This window comes from Oryx dammah, unplaced genomic scaffold (assembly GCF_014754425.2).
Source record: "Oryx dammah isolate SB20612 unplaced genomic scaffold, SCBI_Odam_1.1 HiC_scaffold_2, whole genome shotgun sequence".
NCBI lineage: Eukaryota > Metazoa > Chordata > Mammalia > Artiodactyla > Bovidae > Oryx > Oryx dammah.
This window is the reverse complement of record NW_024070186.1, coordinates 31239016-31261783: the sequence shown is the minus strand read 5'-3', so window position 1 is coordinate 31261783 and position 22768 is coordinate 31239016. Positions and strand designations below refer to the sequence as shown.

Sequence of the window (22768 nt, the reverse complement as noted above, 5' to 3'; positions counted from 1 at the left end):
TCATTAACGGGCCAGCTCGGGCTTCGGCGACCCGAAGCGGGGGAGCAGGGGAGGGATGGTACGGAACTCGAGACCGGGGACAACTCTATCCCCCGAGGCGGCCGCGAAATACTAGCCGGGGAGGCCCCCGCCCTCCCTCGGTGCGCCCGTCCCTCCCTCCCTCCAGCGCCTCCGTTCCCCCCATCCCCGCCTCCCGAGCCGGGGGCGGCGGCGGCTGCGCCCGCACCTCGCGATGCCCAGTCACCGCAGCAGCGCCGCCGCCGCCGCAGTCAGTCGCGCCGCCGCCGCTGCCGCAGCGCGGGCGGCCGCGAGCCGGTAGCGGGGAGCCTGGCGAAGGGGCCGCCGTGCCCCGCGGGCTCCTGCCGGTTGGTACGCGGCTTGAGATCGATGATTATTTGTATTTATTTCTTTATTTTTTAGGAACGGTTGTTCAGAGGCTCTGGTCTTCTGAACCTGCAGCGACGCCCCCGGCGCGCGCACAAAGGCTCCGACGGCGGCCGGCGGGGACTGGCGAGCGCGCCGGAGCCGGCGCCAGAGGTCGCCGGTGCGCGTCCTAGGCAAGCCCTGGGCACCATGCCGCGGCGCCTGCAGCCCCGGAGCGCGGGCACAAAGGGCCCGCCTGGCACGACCGCGGCGGCTTCGGAGGCCGCCTCGCGTCCCCACGCCTTGGCCTCCGGGGACTCTCCGGCATCCGCCAAGCCGCTGCTGCGCTGGGACGAGGTGCCCGACGACTTCGTGGAGTGCTTCATCCTGTCGGGCTACCGGCGGCTGCCGTGCACGGCGCAGGAGTGCCTGGCCTCGGTGCTGAAGCCCACCAATGAGACGCTCAACTTCTGGACGCACTTCATCCCGCTGCTGCTGTTCCTGAGCAAGTTCTGCCGCCTGTTTTTCCTGAGCGGCCGCGACGTGCCCTTCCACCATCCGTGGCTGCTGCCGCTGTGGTGCTACGCGTCGGGCGTGCTGCTGACCTTCGCCATGAGCTGCACGGCGCACGTGTTCAGCTGCCTGTCGCTGCGCCTGCGCGCTGCCTTCTTCTACCTAGACTACGCGTCCATCAGCTACTACGGCTTCGGGAGCACCGTGGCCTACTACTACTACCTGTTGCCAGGCCTGAGCTTGTTGGACGCCCGGGTGATGACCTCGTATGTGCAGCAGCGCCTGGGCTGGCACGTGGACTGCACGGGCCTCATCGCCGCCTACCGCGCGCTGGTGCTGCCCGTGGCCTTCGTGCTGGCGGTGGCCTGCACCGTGGCCTGCTGCAAGAGCCGCACCGACTGGTGCTCTTACCCGTTCGCGCTGCGCACCTTCGTCTTCGTCATGCCGCTGAGCATGGCCTGCCCCATCATGTTGGAGAGCTGGCTCTTTGACCTGCGCGGGGAGAACCCCACGCTCTTCGTGCACTTTTACCGCCGCTACTTCTGGCTGGTGGTGGCTGCCTTCTTCAACGTGAGCAAGATCCCCGAGCGCATCCAGCCGGGCCTCTTCGACATCATCGGCCACAGCCACCAGCTCTTCCACATTTTCACTTTCCTCAGCATCTACGATCAGGTGTACTACGTGGAGGAGGGCCTGCGCCAGTTTCTCAAGGAGCCACCGGACGCGCCCACCTTCCTGGGCACGGTGGGCTACATGCTGCTGCTGGTCGTCTGCCTGGGGCTGGTCATCAAGAAGTTCCTCAGCAACGCCGAATTCTGCAGTAAAAAGTGAGCCTCCTCCTTGGGGGAGGCTGCCGGCTCGCCCACCAGTTTATTGGGAGTTTCTGTTGGTTTGTTTTGAAGTTTTGTCGTGTTTCCTTCTTTGCTTGAGGAGGGTGCTGCGAAACCACAGGGGAAAAATCCAGCAAGGCAGGAGGGTATCAGCGCACCTGGGGCTTTGGAAGAGGGAGGTGGGGCAAATGGGAGGGATAAGGCAGCTGGTTCTTGTCCTTGGAGAAAATTCAGATGGTGTCTGTGGCATCAGGGATTCTTCTAAGGCAGCGAATAAAACCCCCACTAAATCCCCAAACGGTTCGATTTTCCAGTCGTCTTCTCCGCCAGAGGTAATATCAAGTGACCCTTGTGAGGTCAGGCATGGAGTAAAGAGGGTAAGTAGACAAAATCCCTGGGTACTTCCATTTGGTTCTGAGGAATGCTTGGATTTGTTGAGGAATAGACCTTTGTAGAAAATCAGCAAGGAGACACAAACCCAGGGTTTAACTTGCTAGAAAATGCATGGACTGTGAACACATGTTAATTATTTCAAAATGTTTTCTCAGATGTTATTTAAATAGTAATATATACAATGGTTTTTCATAATTTATCAAAGCCTGTGATCTGCACTGAATTTTCTTTGTCATGTAGTTTTGAATTTTGCAGCCCTTCTGCATTGCGTACACTTGAACTGGACATCAGGGCAAGCTGCTTGAGAGTTCTCAGCTACTTTTTTTACACAGTATTTTTTGGAGGTCTATGTGTGTCATGATACAGCTGTGAATTATTCTACTGTAGGGACTCTGGTTAAACTATTGAGAAGGAGCTAAATGGTTTGTATAGATCCCAGATTCTTGTTTACTTTAATGTATTCCATAAAACCCATCTGATTTTTTTTTTTTTGCTTTGTTTTTAATCTTATTCTCTCCTTCTCTACTGATTTAAATTGCCACTGGAATAAATGTGCCTTTTGAAGCAATGCCCAAATGACTGGTCCTCAAAAATATCAATGGTTTCTTACATGCGGAGAGCAGTAGGAGTAAGCTTTTCTTACTTGATTGCAAATCAAGGTTTAACATTCCACTCAGGAGGGAAGGAAGATGATGCTGGTTGTTTTTGGTAGGACCGAAAGTTGCTTACCAGGACATGCAGAACATTTGCCTTCTCTACAAGGAGAAGAAACCAATCCACTACTGTAGCTATGGTTCCTAATGTAGTCACTGGAGAATGTGACTATGCCCATCTATCCTTGCTTAAAATTAAAATCAGTATTCAGGAATAAATGTGGCAGTTGTGTTATGAAAAGTCAGGAGTATGTTACTTGAGCTGTAGTTTAAGCTAAATAAGATGACCTTTCCCTAGTTAAGCACTGAAGTCTCATTTGGGTCCAGACTATGGAAATGAACGACAGTCACCCAAAGTCATTGAAAAATTTGGGAAACACATTCCTGAGATCCTGTCTGACAACCACATTGGCCAGTGTTACTTAAGATAGTTCTCATAAATGCTATCCTGGTCCTGAGATGGCAACTCTAGATTAACACAAACTAGTGAGGTGATTTAAATGCTTATCACACTTCCTGACAATTCCTTTTGGTGAAGAGCCAAATAAGTCATTGAATGGGGAAGTGTTGCCTTCACGGTATAATTTAGATCAAGCACAGAAGGTAGATGAACACTTACCTCAGCACTGGTAGGCTGGTGCTCCTGCCAAGACTTCTGTTTTTGTTTATGCTTTTAATCGCTACTGTATTTGTAATCAGAGAGGTTCAGCACAGCCCCCTGGAGGAACCAATATCCTTGTGTGTTAACTGCACACAGACGTAAACTTTATGTATGTCTGTATTTGACTTAGGACCTCTTAATGGGACCATGAATACACTTTGCAAGTCTGCTGATAGGTGTCAGTGTCTCATCTTTGGCAAAGTGCAAGGAGATTCCTGTTAGGTTACGTTACAGAGACTGAGAGTTGTGCCTGCCACGGGTGTTAATACTCAGCTGTAACTTCATTCGGAATGTGTGTTCAAGGACAGTTGTGGGAATCAGGCTATTTCTGCAGGCAAACTCATTTGCATGTCATTGCTGTCTCTTCTAGAACCCCAAAGAATGTTGGTTTGGAAGCTAGTTGAACAGGTTGAGAAGTATTTTGGGTCTTCCTGGTGAAATAGCGATCTCCTTTTTCAGAAGAAACTTTCTAGAGACAGACTTCTAAAAAATGTCGATAAGTTTGAGAAATTAAGCCCATATCTGTTGTTTTAAATTTTTGTTGGCGATCTTCCAGGTTCTCAAACGAAATTCTCTTCTTACCCTGTGTCTTTGTCCTTAAGCAGAGGCCACTTAAGGATAAAATTATACCCATATCGTTTTCAAGTGATTATGATGCATGAGCTCAGTAAGATGACACACTTTTCCCCTGGAAGGTCTCTGCAGGGTAAAGTCTCACTTTCGTTCCCTTTGTCTCTTCCTTCCTTCACTTTCCCTTTCCTTCTCCATCTTGGTTTTTTATGTACCACAGACAGCATTGACAAAGGACATTTTGGTGGAAAACAGTGGTTTGGCTTTACTTTGTGTTCCAATAGGTACCCTGTACACTACATAGGACCAAGGGATGATTTGTGAAACTGTATATGTTATTTGCTAAATGATATCAGATTTCAGTCAAGGTAAAATATGATTTTTGAGAATCAGCAAATATTTACTCAGTCTCCACATTTGCATGGAACTCTCCAGATGTATTACATATTTCAGGGATAATATGGCAATCACAATATAATTGCTTGTAAAATATTTCTTCACGTAAAATATTTTTTTCACACTCTCCATGTTGCTACATCCTTTAAAATTCAGTCTTAGTTTATATAGTGTTCAGCTGTTCAAAATATAGCACAAATAATAAGTCAAAATGCACTCCCTTATCTCTGTGCCACCTATTTCAGCAGTAGAATTTTGAACCCTATTATGTAATGCATTTTATTTTTACTTGTTAGTCATGATCTAGGTGACATCTCAAGGAGCAGTCATGCCTGGGAAATGAGGGTGTTTGACTTGCATGCCTGTCACCCCGTGGGTTGGTCTCTGGAACTGACTCAGGCTGACTTAATTGGCCAGGGTGGAGGGGGTCCCCTTCTTTCCTGTCACTCTTGTATCTGCACCTTCAGGTGAAGAGGGTGACCTTCCCAGAGAGAGGAAGTGAGTTCTTCAGTCATGTCATGAGTGGCTTGTAAAAATAAACGTGATCTTTCCCCCTGGCCATATACTTTCTATAAATAGCCCGGGAAGAAAGTGTGGGGCTTCACAGCTGGCCACAGTGGCCTTCCCTTGTTTCCATTCATAAATCCTGCCTGTAAGTGATTTCAGTCAAAACCCATTTCACCTAATTCATCTTACTGCATCAGGGGAATCATTCTGAAGAATGCAAAATCTGGGGCTGGAGATGATTTTTCTAACTTTTTCTGATTTGGTGCTGAATCTGAGAGCTAACAGCAATAATAAGCAGGGATTTTAATCTTCAGATCTCTTCACAACTTGATTTAATATGCATAAAACTCTAGTAGGAGAAAGATATTGTAGGGGTTATCTCCATTTCAGGGTTATACCATTGGTCCCCCAAGGTGACAGAATGTGGGGATGGTTGTGTGCTCAATTATGTTTACTAATTCATATGGCTATGATGCCTGGCCAAGCATATTGACACTAACTGGATATATATATTTTTTCCTCCTTTAATTGATTACCTTATAATTACAAAACAGCAAGGTTAGAGATGGCTGTCCTTGAATTTGGGCTTCCCAGGTGGCACTAGTGGTAAAGAACTTGCCTTGCCAATACAGGGTACATAGGAGACGCAAGTTCAATCCCTGGGTCAGGAAGATCCCCTGAAGGAGGGCAGGGCAACCCACATCAGTATTCTTGCCTGGAGAATCCCACGGACAGAGGAGCCTGGCTGAGTACAGTCCATAAGCGTGCAGAGTCGCACATGACTCAAGTGACTTCACACGCACACATCCTTGAATTTAGATTATAATGTTGTAAACAAAATGTTATTATTAACCACTTAAGTACTTTTTATCCTCTTGAGTTGAAGTTGTTGAAGTTCACCTGTTGAAGTATGCCGTTGCTAACTTCACTCTGTAAGAGTCCTGTGAGCCGATTTTCATTTTTTTGTTCATATAATGCCTTTAGTGATCATTGAACACCTTCTGCATGTACGATGCTGGGCCAGGAACAATCCATATCATTACAGCCGTTACCCTCTGCTGGTGAAATAGAGGTAGAACAAACCCTCTGACCAGGGACCCAACTCTAACCTTGGCCATAAGCACAATGTCCTAAGCCACTGAGTTTGCTTCTTTTCTCCTATTAGTCTAAGAACAATGCATAGCATCTTATTTCAATTAACATCTTAATTTACCCACAATTGATTTCTTTCTTTTTTCTTTCTTTAGTTTTCTTCCTTCCTTCCCTCCTTTTCTTTCTTTCTGATTCTAGGTCTGTGTGAATATTACAGGTAAAAATAACTAGAAAGTTTAATGGATAATCCAGGTGAAGGGAGAGAAGGCATATGCACAAAGAATTGAAAAATTTGTCATCGCTACTAATTAATAAATAACAATCACTTTTGGAAGGTTCATAGTGTTGATATCACTATGAAGTAAGATTCATCCAAAGTGCCTAGACTGTGATATTATTAAGTGTGCATTTCATAGATAGTGTAATTAATTTTTTTAATGTGAACTTAAATGCTTATATCTCCAAAGATTAGCTAAGATTAACTAATGTTCTTTAGCTTTTCCCCTCCTTTAGGTGTGTTGTAACCTATGTACCTTGTTTCAGAAAAAAATTAACCTGGAGAAAGTTATCTAGGAAAAAATATCAGGTGTGAAAAAGCTAGGAAGGAGGCATGAGAAAGGAAGAATGAGGCGGATTCGATTCACACAGTCAGAATGGGACAAGTTTAATTACGGACAGTTTTGCCCGAGTTTTACATTTTGTCCCTAGAAAAGCATGTGCATTCCCAGGGCGTTTGTGCTCATATAGGCAGATGAAGAATTCTATTTGTCAGTCTGACCACATCCTGTAGGTTTTGACCTGAGCACAAGCACCTCGGTATATTTTGAGTAGCACATGTACCCGTGGCTTCATGTCTTTAATTTGTCTCCATAAAATTAGGACATAAGGCAGAAAGGCATGAGGGGATAGCACCAGCCAGTTTTTAATCACCTTTTGAATCATTTTCTTGAAGGACTGCCAATACTCTCTGACATATATCTAACAGAAAGCGAACGAGTCTAGACACACTGAAAAAGGAAACAATCATTGGTGGAAGCTGAGTGCTGCTGTACCGTGTTGTGAGCCTGCATGTCTTCCTACTGAAGAGTTTATTCCTTCAATATGATGAATAACTATTTCTTATTTGTGAAAATAGATGTCCACTCTTAGTCACTATTCCAAAAGCCAATGCAAATTTTGTCGTCATTAGAAAAAGGACAAATGGATTGCATTTCTGGTTTGCAGATTTCTAACCAGTTTGTGGACTTTTTGTTCCCAAACAGCTTCTTCAGAGTCTTGTCAGTGAGTTGCAGAATTAGAGTGTTTATTTATAGGTCAGAGGCCAGGAATGCTTATTTGGCTGTTAATTGTGGCAGGATGTGACTTTTTTAAACCTCTGAACACATACCTAGATTCAGCAGAAATGCTCACATATTGACTATTTAACTCAGTGAAACACAGCTTTGGGTTTGAGCTTTTGAAAATGTTTCCAATGTACTATGCCTCTAAATGCAGAAGCTTCTAAAGTTTCTAAATGCACGACCTTTAATATTTTTTGTTCTTGATCAATCTCTGAAAGCTGTTCCAAACATGGCATTTCTTGAATGTGTAATATTATTCTCGAATGTGTAAAAGTGGCTGGCCACCTTTCTCATGCCTTATACTCCACCTAAAATATGCAATAAGCACTCAAGCAGGAGTCGGGGGTGGGGGGTATCTTCGGATGGTTTTTAAACCATCCTGAAGAAATGGCTCTTCTCCTCACAGCTCACCACAACCTTGAGAAAGGACCCCGTGTAAATAACCCTTGTTTCCAGATAAAGAACAGGGACACATTGATTTTATTTCTTCTTTTAGGTCAATCTCTTGTTAGATAGCATGATCTGTTTGTAGTATGCTGGACGCAAAAATGAAAATTAATAGGCAAAATTTTTAGAGAAGTATTCTAATTTTATATTTAAATGTTTATAACAGCAATTTGTTTGTAAAAACTGGCCTTAGCACACAGATGAGAACCAGCGCTTTTTGGAAAGCCTCATCTTTGTCCTGGGAATTTAATCACCTGGAGCTCTTACCCAAATGATAAAGACCTAGGAGGTCTTAAAACGTGTAAATAGTGTATAGTTTAAAGATGGATAAAAATCATTTTCTAAAAAAGAAGAAAACAGGTCAGCTATGTTATAGGTGTGTCACTAGGCTGCATTTAAAAGTCTTTTCAAAATTTTATTATAGTTAGAAATGTCATTAAATGCACTCTTCCAACAAGGCTGAGCACAGACGGTCCACTTTTCTACCAGGTTTGTTTCCTTTTATGGAGGCTATGAGCAAAACTAAGCAACTGAGTACCAAGGCAATACAGAAATGAGGCCCAGTTCACTTTGATGAGGGTTCAATCATCAAACATAGTAGGCTTGTGGATAACATAGCCAGGAAAATGTGCAGCCCTGGACACTCCGCTCCTGGTTTCTCTGGAGCAGAAAGAAGAATAAAGCCTCATGCCATCCAGGAAAAGGCTCTATTTCAGGGATAGGGGAAGATACCATGCCCACTCTTCTCTCTAAATAAAGCATGTGCTAGCTCTGAGCTCTGTCCATTTCAGCCTTCACTTGCCACAAACTCAGCCTTGAAGACAAAAGGTTTCTAAAAGGATTCCATGTGTATTTAGGCCTTCTCAAACCATCTGCCTTAGGAGGTTCATCCATTTCTAAAGTAAGGCTTTAAATACAATGACTGCACTCAAATTTACAAGGATGCACAACCAGCAGGTCCCCATTTGCAGTCCTTAATTGAAGGGCCGTACACATTTTCCCCTCTCAGGTCAGAGGCAGAGAGAGGACTTACCAGTGACCAAACAGAGACCTCCTTGTGTCAGTATTTTTTAAGTTCATTTAATGGTGTTAATGGAGGAAGGGGAGAGTAAAGGAAAATGCAGGCATGAAAAAAGACACTGAATAATGTTTTTCCACTGCTTGTTAAATTAATCCTTCTTAAGCGACCTTAACTCCAGTCACCATGTACATCCTAAACAGCTGTGTTTAGCTAGCTGGCGAGGCTTTCTCAGGGTGTGTGAACAGGTACTACAGTATGATTTCAAATCGTTGGTGAATTCTCCCAGAAAAGCATTATTTAGTCATAATCCCATATGACCTGATACATTAAGCAAAAATAGTCCATAGAAATAGCTATCACTTGGTCAGTTCTGTGCATGTAGCTGAACAAAAATGAGTCATGTCTGTTGTATAATTCGCCATGATTTCGGTTTCTTGAGACCTTTGTTCCCTATGATCTTGAATATGAAAATCTGTATAAATAACTATGCATTTTTTGCTGAAAAATGTATGAATTAAGAATAAATTATTTGTAAGCATCATGTTTAGGACTGCATTTGTACATTTTCTGTATGTTCAGAAGATAACCTTCAGCAAACATTCCTAAATTCATAGCATGTGTGACACTAATAAGGAGAAGGAGGTGGTAACCCACTCCAGGATTCTTGCCTGGAAAATCCCATGGACGCAGGAGCCTGGTGGGCTATAGTCCATGGGGTCGCAAAGAGTCGGCCACAACTTAGCAACTAACCAACGACAATGACACTAATAAACATAAGAAAAGACATCATCCTTTTTATAGAAATGAACAGGCAGAATGGGAAAATGGAAGTTTGTCCTGAAGAAGCATTCTTAGTATATTACTTTTTTTATAAGTAAAAGATTTGTTTATTTATTTATTTTGGCTGCACCCGGTCTTAGTTGCAGCATGTGGTATCTTTTAGTTGTGGTGTTTGAAGTCATTGTAGCATGTGGTGTCTAGTTCCCTGACCAGGGATTGAACCCGGGCCCCCTGCATTGGAAACACAGACGTCACTGGACTACCCAGAATATCACCTTTAGTGTATTACAATTTGAGTTAGATGAAAAAATTCACGAGTTATTTTGAAGCCATATTGTCTAAGAAAATATATAATCCAAATAATGAAGCTTTTCCTTACATCTCACTATTTTTCAAGGGGACATGTAGTCCATGGATTTCTATGCCAGTACAGCCTGTCCCAGAACCCTGTGATTGTGTTTGACTTTGCATCATCTCCATCCCAAATAATACTAGCAAGGGGAACCCAACTTCAGTTCTCAAGCTCTGAGATTGCAAAGTCCTTAAATCATGTTGACTTGTTTCAGGTAGGGGTTTGTGGTTATTAGGAACAGAAAATTCTCCTCTCAGTACTGAGGGAGTCTCAGAATGCACAAAGCTGACCAGCCAGACCTTAAGAAGGACAAAGAACAGGACAGAGCTCAAGATCCCGGCTGGGAACTCCTGCCCCCAGCCAGTGGCTCTCCAGGGAGAGAGAGCCAGCTTCAGCTGCTTTTTGGCCCTGTTGTGTCTGTTCCCAACTCACATTCCTGGGAGGGAGTATCTGATTGGCTTAACCTAGCCCAGGTCACATGGACTCTTCTAAGGTATTAGGGTACAGGCGCTTGTGATTTACAGCCCTTTCCAGAACTACAAGGAGGGGAAAGTTTCGTTCCCCAAAGGAAGGGGTGATGGGCAGATAAAAACAACAGCTGTCCACCTCATCGTCCATCCCCTTGGCTATCTGGTGCACAGGCATACCTCTGTAATCCTAACTCTTAGGGAGCATGAGGACAAGGACAATGGGAGACTGACGGTTTGGGCTGATGGGCACTGTGTAAAGCACTTGTCCAAGCTGAGTGTCTTACCCATACAGGGTTCCTATCCAAGTTCTGAAGCAGCTGGTTACAGAAGGAAGGAGGAAAATACATGCCAGCAACCCCAAATGATAGCAACCACAGCCCAGCATATGGCTGGCTAGCCTACCCTCTTCTTTCCATGTGTGCTTGGCTTATGTAATACAACTGCATAATCTAAGTGTGCTTGCCCCTTTCCTAAAATCAGCCCCAAGTCCTGGCTTAGAACTGCAGCTGGCTTCCAGCACCCAGGATCTCCATGTGATATGAATGCCTCTCAGTGATTCATTCAGCTACGCCCTGACTAACTGTAGGCAGAGAAGAATCAGGTCACTGAGAGGCAAACTCACACTCACAGTGTCATACCACTTCTAATAACATACTGTCCCAGCAATACCTGACAGTCATCACCTCCCAGGATGTAGGAAGGCCAGGGCCTCCATGAGCTGGTTGTGGCTTCCTGAGGTTCTGTGTGCTGGGAGGAGCTCTGAATGCCTTGCTCCAAGGTCACTCTATTTTTGGTGTTCAATACCTCTTGGGCCAGGGCTTCCCAGGTGGCACTAGTGGTAAAGAACCTGGCTGCCAAGGCAGGAGATGCAAGAGATAGGGGTTTGATCCCTGGGTTGGGAAGATCCCCTGGAGGAGGGCATGGCAACCCACTCCAGTATTCTTGCCTGGAGAATCCCATGGACAGAGGAGCCTGGTGGGCTACAGTTCACAGGGCTGCAAAGAGTCAGGCAAGACTGAAGTGACTTAGCATGCATGCATGCATCTCTTGGGCCTGTGCCAGATATCTGCCTGTTTGTCTGCAGACCCATTTCCCTATCCTTCCGCTCGTTTGTTCTGTGATTTTATGCCCCCTTCCCTCTGGCCTTTGTTAGGTTCTGCCAAGAGGAGAAGAAATGGTGGGAGACTGGATAGAAGGAAGAAGGCAGGTATTTTTCCTCTTCCCTCTCCACTCTTTCTTCATGGTTTCAATTTTTTTCTGGAATCCTCAACCCTGACTGCTGCTAGCAGTCCAAGTGTAACCCTGAGGGAAGCCAGAATAAGAACAAAGCTGGCACATGGAGTGGGCCTGAATAGAGTAAATCACAACGGGAGCCTTGATCAACCTATGCCTGAAGTCTACACAATTTTTAACTTTTCCTTTTAAGCTAATACAGTCCCTTCATTTTACAACCCAGTTTAAGTTGTATTCACTGTATGTAATCAGAAACAACTGATCCATAGGTCTTCTAGTGTCCCAGTTATATATGGATAGGATTTGCACAGCTCCCATCCCACCTTCTCTCAGCCAGTCCAGCATTTTAGGATCTGCATCTTTTTATTGTGTTCAGTTGCTCAGTCATGTCTGACTCTTTATGATCCATGAACTGCAGCATGCCAGGCTTCTCTGTCCTTCACCATCTCCTGGAGTCCTTCACCACCTATTTAAAATTTGTCATTCTTAATATACAGATTTCCATATAAGGACTCAGGGCTGCCCAATGACTCTCCTGTTCTCCATTGCAGGTATTCATTTCTTTGATCCTCCTACTTCCACTGTCTCCTCAGATCTCTCATCCTACCCCTTCCCATCTCTCGAAGAACCACACGCCATCTATCGCACATTATTCTTCCCTGTGTTCAACTACTTCTACTCGATAGGATTCTCCTCATAAACATTTTAAAATGTGCTACTAGTTTCTCCCATCTTCTAAAAAAGGAGTCACCCTCTTCTCACTATGTCCCGCTCTGACAGCCACCCTACTCTTTCTTCTCCTTCACAGTCAGGCTTTCTGCAAGAGTGGTGTACACTTGTCTTTGTTTTCATACCTCCCACTCTCTCCTTCACCCACTGCATTCTGGCTTCATTAATCTCACTAGAATGGTTCTTGCAAGATTTCCAACCACCCCTTTATTGCCTCTTCTTAGACGGGACATTTCTTAGATCCTCTTTTCCACTTTCTTCTGCTGAAACTCTTCCCTCAGCCTCTGTGACCTGTACTCCTGGATGTCCTCCGACCTCTCTGCTACTCTTTCACAATCTCCTTTGCTAACTTCTCTTCCCCTATTGCTCTCTGATGTCAGTTTTCTCAAAGTGTCACTGCAGGCCATCCACAACAGTATACTCTATGGTATACTGTTTAGCAGCCACTTGCTGTGAACTCTTTGACTCACAGCAGAGGCATTGTAATTCTTATTCCAGAAAGCTCAACTTTGAGCCTACTCCTGCAATCCTTCCAGTGGGTGACTAAGACAACCAATGCCTATTAACAAATCCCCTTCAGCCCCAACTACTGAGTGGATTCTGTTGTCTGAAACTGATTCCAAACTGATAAACTAGCTATGCAGAAAAAGATGGTGATCAGGACTGCTGTAAATAGGAAATCATAGCTCTTTATTCCCCAAACCATTCATTAGCAAGTAGCCAACTAGGCCCCTCCAGTTGACCATCACCAGATGATTGATTATATCTTTTCAGCCAAAGATGGAGAAGCTCTATACAGTCAGCAAAAACAAGTCCAGGGGCTGACTGTGTCTCAGATTATGAACTCCTTATTGCCAAAGTCAGACTTAAATTGAAGAAAGTAGGGAAAACCATTAGACAATTCAGGTATGACCTAAATCAAATCCCTTACAATTATACAGTGGAAATGACAAATAGATTCAAGGGATTAAATCTGATAGACAGAGTGCCCGAAGAGCTATGGAAGGAGTTTCGTGACTTTGTAAAGGAGGCAGTGATCAAGACCATCCCCAAGAAAGAGAAATGCAAAAAAGCAAAATGGTTGAGGAGGACTTACAAATAGCTGAGAAAAGAAGAGAAGCTAAAGGCAAAGGAGAAAAGGGAAGATATACCCATCCGAAAGCAGAGTTCCAAAGAATAGCAAGGAGAGATAAGAAAGCTTTCCTCAGTGATCAGTGCAAACAAATAGAGGAAAACAATAGAATGGGAAAGACTAGAGATCTCTTCAAGAAAATTAGAGCTACCAAGGGAACATTTTATGCAAAGATAGGCTCAAGTAAAGGACAGAAATGGTATGGACCTAACAGAAGCAGAAGATATTAAGAAGAAGTGGCAAGAAAACACAGAACTATAAAAAAAAGATCTTCATGACCCAGATAACCATGATGGTGTGATCACTCACCTAGAGCCAGATATCCTGGAATGCAAACAAAGCTAGTGGAGGTGATAGAATTCCAGTTGAGCTATTTCAAATCCTAAAAGATAATGCTGTGAAAGTCATGCACTCAATATGCCAGCAAATTTGGAAAACTCAGCAGTGGCCACGGGACTAGAAAAGGTCAGTTTTCATTCCAACCCCAAATAAAGGCAATGCCCAAGAATGTTCAAATGACTGCACAATTCCACTCATCTCACACACTACCAAAGTAATGCTCAAAATTCTCCAAGCCAGGCTTCAACAGTATGTGAACCGAGAACTTCCAGATGTTCAAGCTGGATTTAAAAAAGGCAGAGGAACCAGAGATCAAATTGCCAACATCTTCTGGATCATCAAAAATTAAGAGTTCCAGGAAAACATTTATTTCTGCTTTATTGACTATGCCAAAGCCTTTGTGTGGATCACAACAAACTGGAAAATTCTTCAAGAGATGGGAATACCAGACCACCTGACCTACCTCCTAAGAAATCTGTATGCAGGTCAAGAAGCAACAGTTAGAACTGCACATGGAACAACAGACTGGTTCCATATCGGGAAAGGAGTATGTCAAGGCTGTATATTGTCACCCTGCTTATTTAACTTATATGCACAGTACATCATGCAAATGCCACGCTGGATGAAGCACAAGCTGGAATCAAGATTGCCGGGAGAAATATCAATAACCTCAGATATACAGATGACACCACCATTATGGCAGAAAGGGAAGAAGAACTAAAGAGCCTCTTGATGAAAGTGAAAGAGGAGAGTGAAAAATTTGGCTTAAATCTCAACATTCAGAAAACTAAGATCATAGCATCCAGTCCCATCACTTCGTGGCAAATAGATGGGGAAACAATAGAAACAGTGAGAGACTTTATTTTGGGGGCTCCAAAATCACTGCAGATGGTGACTGCAGCCCTGAAATTAAAAGATGCTTGCTCCTTGGAAGATAAGCTATGACCAACCTAGACAGTATATTCAAAAGCATAGACACTACTTTGCCAACAAAGGTCCATCTGGTCAAAGCTACGGTATTTCCAGTAGTCACATGTAGATGTGAGAGTTGGACTATAAAGAAAGCTGAGTGCCAAAAAATTGGTACTTTTGAACTGTGGTGTTGGGGAAGACTCTTGAGAACCCCTTACACTGACAGGAGATCCATCCAGTCCATCCTAAAGGAAATCAGTCCTGAATATTCATTGGAAGGACTGATGTTGAAGCTGAAACTCCAATACTTCGGCCACCTGACGCGAAGAACTGACTCATTGGAAAAGGCCCTTATGCTGGGAAAGATTGAAGGTGGGAGGAGAAGGGGATGACAGAGGCTGAGATGGTTGGATGGCATCACCAACTCGAGTTGGTGATGGGCAGGGAAGCCTGGTTATTGATATTTCTCCCAGCAATCTTGCTGTCCATGGGGTCACAAAGTGAATTAGGCCCCTGATTTTTCACCTTTAATTCTCCTTGGAAGGCAAAGCAGATTCTGAATCAGGCATGAGACAGAAATCTCTTCACAGAGTTTGGTTCTGTTTCAAAGGAAAAAAGGAACATTAGGAAGAGAATTACCTACGATTTCTTTCCTCTAATGTTGACTCTAAATAGACGAATAGAACAGAACATCAAATGAAAGAAATCTAAAATAACACAATAAATAATGTGACATTCCTATCTATCAGCATAGTTTATATATTTTCATACTGAGAACCAGCCCCTAAGAACCAAAAATCCATTACGTACAAATAATGTACAAAATTATAACATTGGAAAGGAATTTCAAGAGTCTCAAATCTAAAAAATTAACTATGGTCCTCCTACACAGTGGAACGGGTTTTCTTGGTGGCTCAGCAGTTAAAAAAAAAAAATTCACTTGCAATGCAGGACACTTGGGTTCGACTCCTCAGTTGAGAAGATACCCAGGAGAAGGAAATGGCAACTACTCTAGTAGTCTTGCCTGGGAAATCCCACAGACAAAGAAGCCTGGGGGACTACAGTCCACCAGTAGGGGACACAAAAGAGTCGGACACAACTTAGCACTAAAAACAAGAGTCCCAGTGGAAGGCCATCAGAAGTGAACTAGAACTTGAGCAGTTGCTTGGTTTTCTCTTTTTCTTGGTTTCCTTCTTTTCCTGTAATGCACCCCCTGCGCCTTTAACCCTAAATTTCCTTTCAGGAAGAATCCATTCCACTCACTTTGGGGGGAGTGCTCTCCCTGACTGTGAAGTGCGGGGCATGTGACCTAACGCAGGCCTGCAAGCCCAGAGCATCTCTGGACTCTGTACTTGCCATAACTTGTCTGCATGTGACTTCATGTGATTCTGTGAGCCACCCAGAGCCTTCAGTAAATTACTTCTTTTATTCTTCTTATTTTTTTCCTCCTTAAGTTAGCCAGAAAGTGTCCATTTCCTGCAACTAAAGAATGTTGACCGAGGACTTCAGTTTCTGGTCTGGCATATAAGAAGCTTACAAACGGTCACTCCATCCTGCTACTGCTGCTGCTGCTAAGGGGCTTCAGTCGTGTCCGACTCTGTGCGACCCCATAGATGGCAGCCCACCAGGCTCCCCCGTCCCTGGGATTCTCCAGGCAAGAACACTGGAGTGGGTTGTCATTTCCTTCTCCAATGTATGAAAGTGAAAGGTGAAAGTGAAGTCGATCAGTCATGTCTGACTCTTAGCGACCCCGTGGACTGCAGCCCACCAGGCTCCTCAGTCCATGGGAGTTTCCAGGCAAGAGTACTGGAATGGGGTGCCATTGCCTTCTCCAGTCACTCCATCCTAACAGCAACTAAAACTCAGAAGACACCCAGAAGATCACCAATTCTTCTTGGATCAACTAGAGAAGTAAGATCACAGAGCAAACCACTGTCCTCAAAATTAGACACCCAGACAGGTGGATGCAAAGAATTACAACTTGCCATGTTAGGAATCCACAAAAATCCAGCAAAAACCTCTATAGGAAGAAATACTGGCTTCCTTTTCCTGATACATATCATGTCTAGCTTTAAATTAAAAACTACAAGGCTACTAAAAGGTCAAACTATAGTTTGAAGAGACAGAGCAAGCAACAGAACTAGATTCAGGGCAGGGCCGTTGGGATTATCAGACTAAGAATTTAGAACAACAATGCTAGAGACTCTAATGGAATAAGTTAGACAACGTGCAAGAACAGAGGGCTTCCCTCATAGCTCAGTTGATAAATCATCTGCCTGCAATGCAGGAGACTCTGGGTTCAATTCTTGGGTCGGAAGATCCCCTGGAGAAGGAAATGGCAAATCACTCCAGTATTCTTGCCTGGAGAATCCCATGGACAGAGGAACCTGGTGAGCTACAGTCCAGGATAGATCACTACAGTGCAATCTCTCTGGGATTGCAAGAGTAGGACATGACTTAGCGACTAAACCACCACTGCCATACAAAAACAAAGAGATGGAAATTCTAAAAAAGAATCAATAATAAATGCTAAAAATAAAAAACATGGTGATAGAAATGAAGAATGCCCTCGATGGACTCATTAGTAGACTAGACCCTGTTCAAGAAAGAATCAAGGAACTTGAGGACACATCAGAAGAAACTTCCCAAATTGAAAAGTAAAGAGAAAAAAGACTGGGGAAAGAATGGAACAGAATAAACGAGAACGGTGGGACAATTACAAAAGGTGTAACGTGCTCAGTCGGAAGACCAGAGAAAAAAGGAACAGAGCATAGTAACTGATACAACACCTACTCAAAATCTGTGCAAAGGAAATTCTGCACATAGATATGACAAGACTTAAAAAAAAAATTTTTTTTTGGAATATAGTTGATTTATAGTGCTATGTTAATTTCAGGTGTACGGTATATATATATATGTATGTGTGTGAATATATATATATATTCAGGTTCTTTTTCCTTATTGGTTATTACAAAATCTTGAGTATCATTCCCTGTGCTATACAGTAGGCCCTTGGAATCTTTTATACATATATATATATCCTCTCTTTTTTGGGCCTTCCCTGGTAGCTCAGCTGGTAGAGAATCCACCTGCAATGCAGGAGACTCTAGTTCAATTCCTGGGTCAGGAAGATCCCCTGGAGAAGGGAAAGACTACCCACTCCAGTATTCTTGGGTTTCCCTGGTGGCTCAGCTGGTGAAGAATCTGCCTGCAATGTGGGAGACCTGGGTTCAATCCCTGGGTGGGGAAGATCCCCTGGAGAAGGGAACAGCTACCCACTCCAGTGTTCTGGCCTGGAGAATTCCATGGACTGCAGTCTATGGCAGAGAAGGCAATGGCACCCTGCTCCAGTACTCTTGCCTGGAAAATCCCATGGATGGAGGAGCCTGGTCAGCTGCAGTCCATGGGGTCTCTAAGAGTTGGACATGACTGAGAGACTTCACTTTCACTTTTCACTTTCATGCATTGGAGAAGGAAATGGCAACCCACTCCAGTATCCTTGCCTGGAGAATCCCAGGGACGGGGGAGCCTGGTGCGCTGCCATCTATGGGGTCGCACAGAGTCGGGAACGACTGAAGTGACTTAGCAGCAGCAGCAGCAGCAGTCTATGGGGTCCCAAAGAGTAGGACACGACTGAGTGGCTTTCACTTTTCTCTTTTTTAGATTATTTTCCCATATAGGTCATTGCAGAGTATTGAGTAGAGTTCTCTGTGCTATCCTGCAGGACATTTTTAGTTTTCTATTTTATGTATAGTAGTGTTTATATGTCAATCCTAATCTCTCAATTCATCCCTCTCCCCACCTTCCCTGCTAGGAACCATAAGCTGTTTTTTATATCTGTGACTCTATTTCTGTTGTGAAAATAAGTCAATTGGTACCATTTTTTAAGATTCCATATATAAGCAATTTTATATGATATTTGTTTTTCTCTAACTTACTTCACTCAGTATGACAATCTTTATATCCATCCATTTTGCTGCAAATGGCATTTTTGTTTGTTTGTTTGTTTTAATAGCTGAGTGATGACATGACTTTTGAAGGATTTGTAAGTAGTTTCTTTCCTTTCTGGGGAGTCCACTCTCAGTTTCTGATCTCCAATACTTTTTTTCAAGAGCTGAAGGAATTCCTAAAATAAGGTAGGATTTAAGAAACTTGGGGACCTTTGCAGATAGAGTAATTAGTACTTCTTAAAAATCATAGGATTAATAAAAGATGTCCCATATTTTGCCTCATCACATAATTTCTGTCTTTCCTATCTTGATCTTATATAATGGTGAAAAATATAGGTAGAAAACTAAGAGGTAGGGAGAAGTCATATGAGTGCCTATCAATGCCTATCAGTGCCTAAATGTAATTCTCTAAGAGCTGGGTTATTATTAAAGGTGCTCTATAATTAGAGCAAGTGCTCTAATAAAGGTGCTCTGAGTGAGTTTTTACTCCTCTTAATTCAATGGTTCACTGTATTCTTTCTTCTTTACCTTGTATAAATCTGTTTTGGTGGTAATCTATAAATATCAGTTTAGAATTCTATCATATTCTTCTTTTAGTAACACGGAAATTTCAAAAAGTGCAAAAAGAAATGCATTCAAGGAAATGAATATTTCTACAGATATATGCATATCATACACCAACCATAAGAAGATTGTGATCCTATCTTTTGTATAAAGTAAGAAAAAGATGCAGGTCCTCATTTTCTCTTGTTTCGGTTTGACTTTTTGGTTTTCATCTGAGTTTTTGCTTTGGGTTACGGTGTTTTCTTTGTGTCACTTTTAGATCCTGGGAAAAGGTCAAACATAAAAAATGGCAGATATGAAATTCTATTGGAAGCCCCTCATTCTGACCTCTATTATCTATGTCTTGTCAGTTGTAAAGCTTGTTCATTTATAGGCATCTACTTATCACTGGAGAAGGCACTGGCACCCCACTCCAGCACTCTTGCCTGGAAAATCCCATGGACGGAGGAGCCTGGTCAGCTGCAGTCCATGGGGTCGGGAAGAGTTGGACTCGACTGAGCGACTTCGCTTTCACTTTTCACTTTCATGCTTTGGAGAAGGAAAGGGCAACCCACTCCAGTGTTCTTGCCTGGAGAATCCCAGGGTCGGGGGAGCCTGGTGGGCTGCCTTCTCTGGGGTCGCACAGAGTCGGACACGACTGGAGCAACTTAGCAGCGGCAGCAGCACTTATCACAGGAACACAGGAAATCCAGGGCAAGTGGTATAAATCATGGCACTTGCCTTCAGTGTTTTTATACAGCTGGCATCCCTCTAAAATGAATGTAAAGAGAGTACTTTAAAAGGAAAAGTTGAGGGCTTTTCTTAGCAATGGTGGCAGTTCCAAACTCTCTCCGTCTGACTGGTTCACAGAATCATTTCGGCCTCAGGGCCATCATTTGCTCCTTGGCGGCTGGGGGAGTAGTCTTGGAAGGATGAGTCACAGCTATCCTGTGAGTCAGACTCAGGTCTGGTGATGATGAAGTTCTCGCTTTCTTCCTGGGCATATAACAACCTGGGGACTCGTCCTATGAATAGCAGGGTACTTTAAAAATTAAACCTTTTCCTCCAGGTCCTCGCTGTTTAATGCCATAAATAGTTCTGACACCTGTCAAGCCGCAGAGGTACTTGGCCCTACCTCTCCATCCCACCCCCACCCCAAGTGCTGGTGACTATTCGCAGGCCCTCCTGAGAGACCCCCAAGAGGACACAAGTGCCCTGCAGTAAAATGAGGAGGCCGCACCTGGAATCGCTACCCAGGTGTTTGGGGCATCTTAGCTCCCAGCCTGATGGTTGGAGGTCTGGAACGCTTGCCCCACTGTCCCCGCTGCTGCCAGGGAGTTGGGTGGCTGCACATTCAGGCGACCTTGTGCTGTCGCAGACTGAAGTTCCTGACAACCGGGACGAAAAAGCTGAACCCCCGCCCGCTCCCCCCCCCAGTTGGGGGTAGGGGAGTGGGGATCCTGCCTTCCAGAGACTGGTATCTAAAGAGCTCTAGACGCATATACATATACCAAACTCAGACACGCTGTTCACTCCAGATGGCGAGATGACCTCCGAGCGGTAAATGTGCCCAGAAAGGCCACTCTCAGAACCACAGCAGGCGGAATGGACCCGGGAGACAAGGAGAGGGAGGGGGAGGGATTGGCTCTCGCTGCATTTTTTGCAGGAATTCCTGCAGGGCCGACACGGGATATGAAATACATTCCGAGCAGCCGCAGGGATGCAGGGCGCTCTCCGAGTGTGCGCGGGGAGTGGTCGCCAGGAGGCAGGGGAGGGGGCGGCCGCCGCGCATCGGGCTAGGGGCATCGGCGCCTGGGGAAGACCGGGAACTTGGGTACGCGGGGCAAGTGGGTCCTACGAGGACGCAGGCTCTGGCGGTGGTGCTGGCCTGAGGATCCGGGAGGTTGGTGCCTCGGCCTGGGCCTGGAGGGGAGCCGGCAGGACCGTGGAATGGCGATGGGGTGCTGGGGACCCACACTTCAGGACCCGAGAGGCCGCCGAAGAGCCCGCAATGGTCCCTACCCGGAGCCTGCTCTAAACTCCTGCCTCCTCTCACTGCAGCTCCTGGCCTCTGGCATCTTCAGGCCAGACTGGTCTGAGTTCTCGCGCCATGATTTCCTTGTCTTATCTTAGGACGATAGTTGGCCCCTGTAGACCTCCATTTTCCCATCTATAAAATCGAGTTGGGAATGTTCCTTATTTCACAGCAGTGTGAGAATTCAGTACATTTTAGCTAAGGTTATATTAGCTCAAACTCTTAAGAACTTATATCTCCGATCCATTAGAATCCTTGCCGGGTATGTGTGTAATCTGGAAAAAACTGAAACTGAATTAACTTTATAAATCAGTGCTAACAGAGATGTAACGCAAACCATATGGGTAATTTTCTAATAGACACTTAAAAGGGTTAAAAAAAAATCAGGTGAAATTAAATTTAGTGATATGTTTGGTTTAACCCACTATATCCAAAATATTATCATTTCAACCTGTGGCATCAGCCACATTTCAAGAGCTTCAGTTTCTCCTGTGCTGGACAGCAGAGCTCTGACTCTTTGTCACTATTTGGGTCTCAGCTCAAATGTCACCACGACCTTAGACTATGTAATTAGTGATCCCTGTCTCCTCCCCACCCATAAACACACATTCACCATGGCTTTACCTTGTTTTATTTTCTACACGTTATTTATCACCATGTGAAATTAACTTGTTTACTGTTTCCATCTCACCATCAGAATTAAGCTCTGCAGTATTGGATCCTCAGCACTCAGTACAGTGCCTAGCATATTGCAGGCACTTGTTTAATACTTGCTGAATGTATGAGTTAATGAGTTAAATGACTGGATGTGGTAGTATCTACCTACTCTACAGACAGAACTACCCAATTTTGACTAAGAAGATCTCTCGGCATCATGGAAATTACCTTCTATTTGAAGAATATAGGCTGCATAGTACTTACAGGAATATGAAAACAGGCTTCTGTAAGTTTGATAATTAACCAGGCAATGACAAGTGACTTAGCCACCACCATGTGCCTAAGTTTATAAACTAACTCTCCCAACTGTGATGACATACATTTTGGATGTTCTTCAGCTGTCATTTATTTGCTTTATAAATTATCTGAAAAGTAATGCCAACTCAAAGACACAGGATTTTTAAGAAATTTTAAAAATAAAAGATTAATATATAAAAATATTACACTGAATCTAAATGGGGAAAAGCCAGTCCACTATGGAAGGGTTCAGTTCAGTTCAGTTCAGTCACTCAGTCATGTCCGACTCTTTGCAACCCCATGAATCGCAGCACACCAGGCCTCCCTGACCATCACCATCTCCCGGAGTTCACTCAAACTCACATCCATCGAGTCGGTGATGCCATCCAGCTATCTCATCCTCTGTCGTCCCCTTTTCCTCCTGCCCCCAATCCCTCCCAGCATCAGAGTTTTTTCCAATGAGTCAACTCTTCGCATGAGGTGGCCAAAGTATTGGAGTTTCAGCTTTAGCATCATTCCTTCCCAAGAACACCCAGGGCTGATCTCCTTTAGA

The 22768-nt window shown here is 44.3% G+C and overlaps 1 protein-coding gene and 1 long non-coding RNA gene across 2 annotated transcripts; one reads left to right on the top strand and one right to left on the bottom strand.

The window, feature by feature from the left end:
* The first annotated feature begins 540 nt into the window (after positions 1-540).
* PAQR9 (progestin and adipoQ receptor family member 9) lies at positions 541-2669 on the top strand. Its single transcript, XM_040234197.1, has one exon. It carries the CDS (start codon positions 574-576, stop codon positions 1705-1707), a length of 1134 nt encoding a protein of 377 aa, XP_040090131.1. The 5' UTR covers positions 541-573; the 3' UTR covers positions 1708-2669.
* A 5803-nt stretch (positions 2670-8472) lies between these two features.
* LOC120858247 lies at positions 8473-14782 on the bottom strand. Its single transcript, XR_005719818.1, has 3 exons — positions 14772-14782; positions 12605-12610; positions 8473-8557 (listed from the first exon to the last, which is right to left on the bottom strand). It is a non-coding gene; the product is annotated as an uncharacterized LOC120858247 (long non-coding RNA).
* Between the last annotated feature and the right edge of the window lie 7986 nt (positions 14783-22768).

Bases quoted from the DNA above. Each gene is read 5' to 3' on its own strand.
- PAQR9 (XM_040234197.1), top strand. From the start codon at position 574: ATGCCGCGGCGCCTGCAGCCCCGGAGCGCGGGCACAAAGGGCCCGCCT.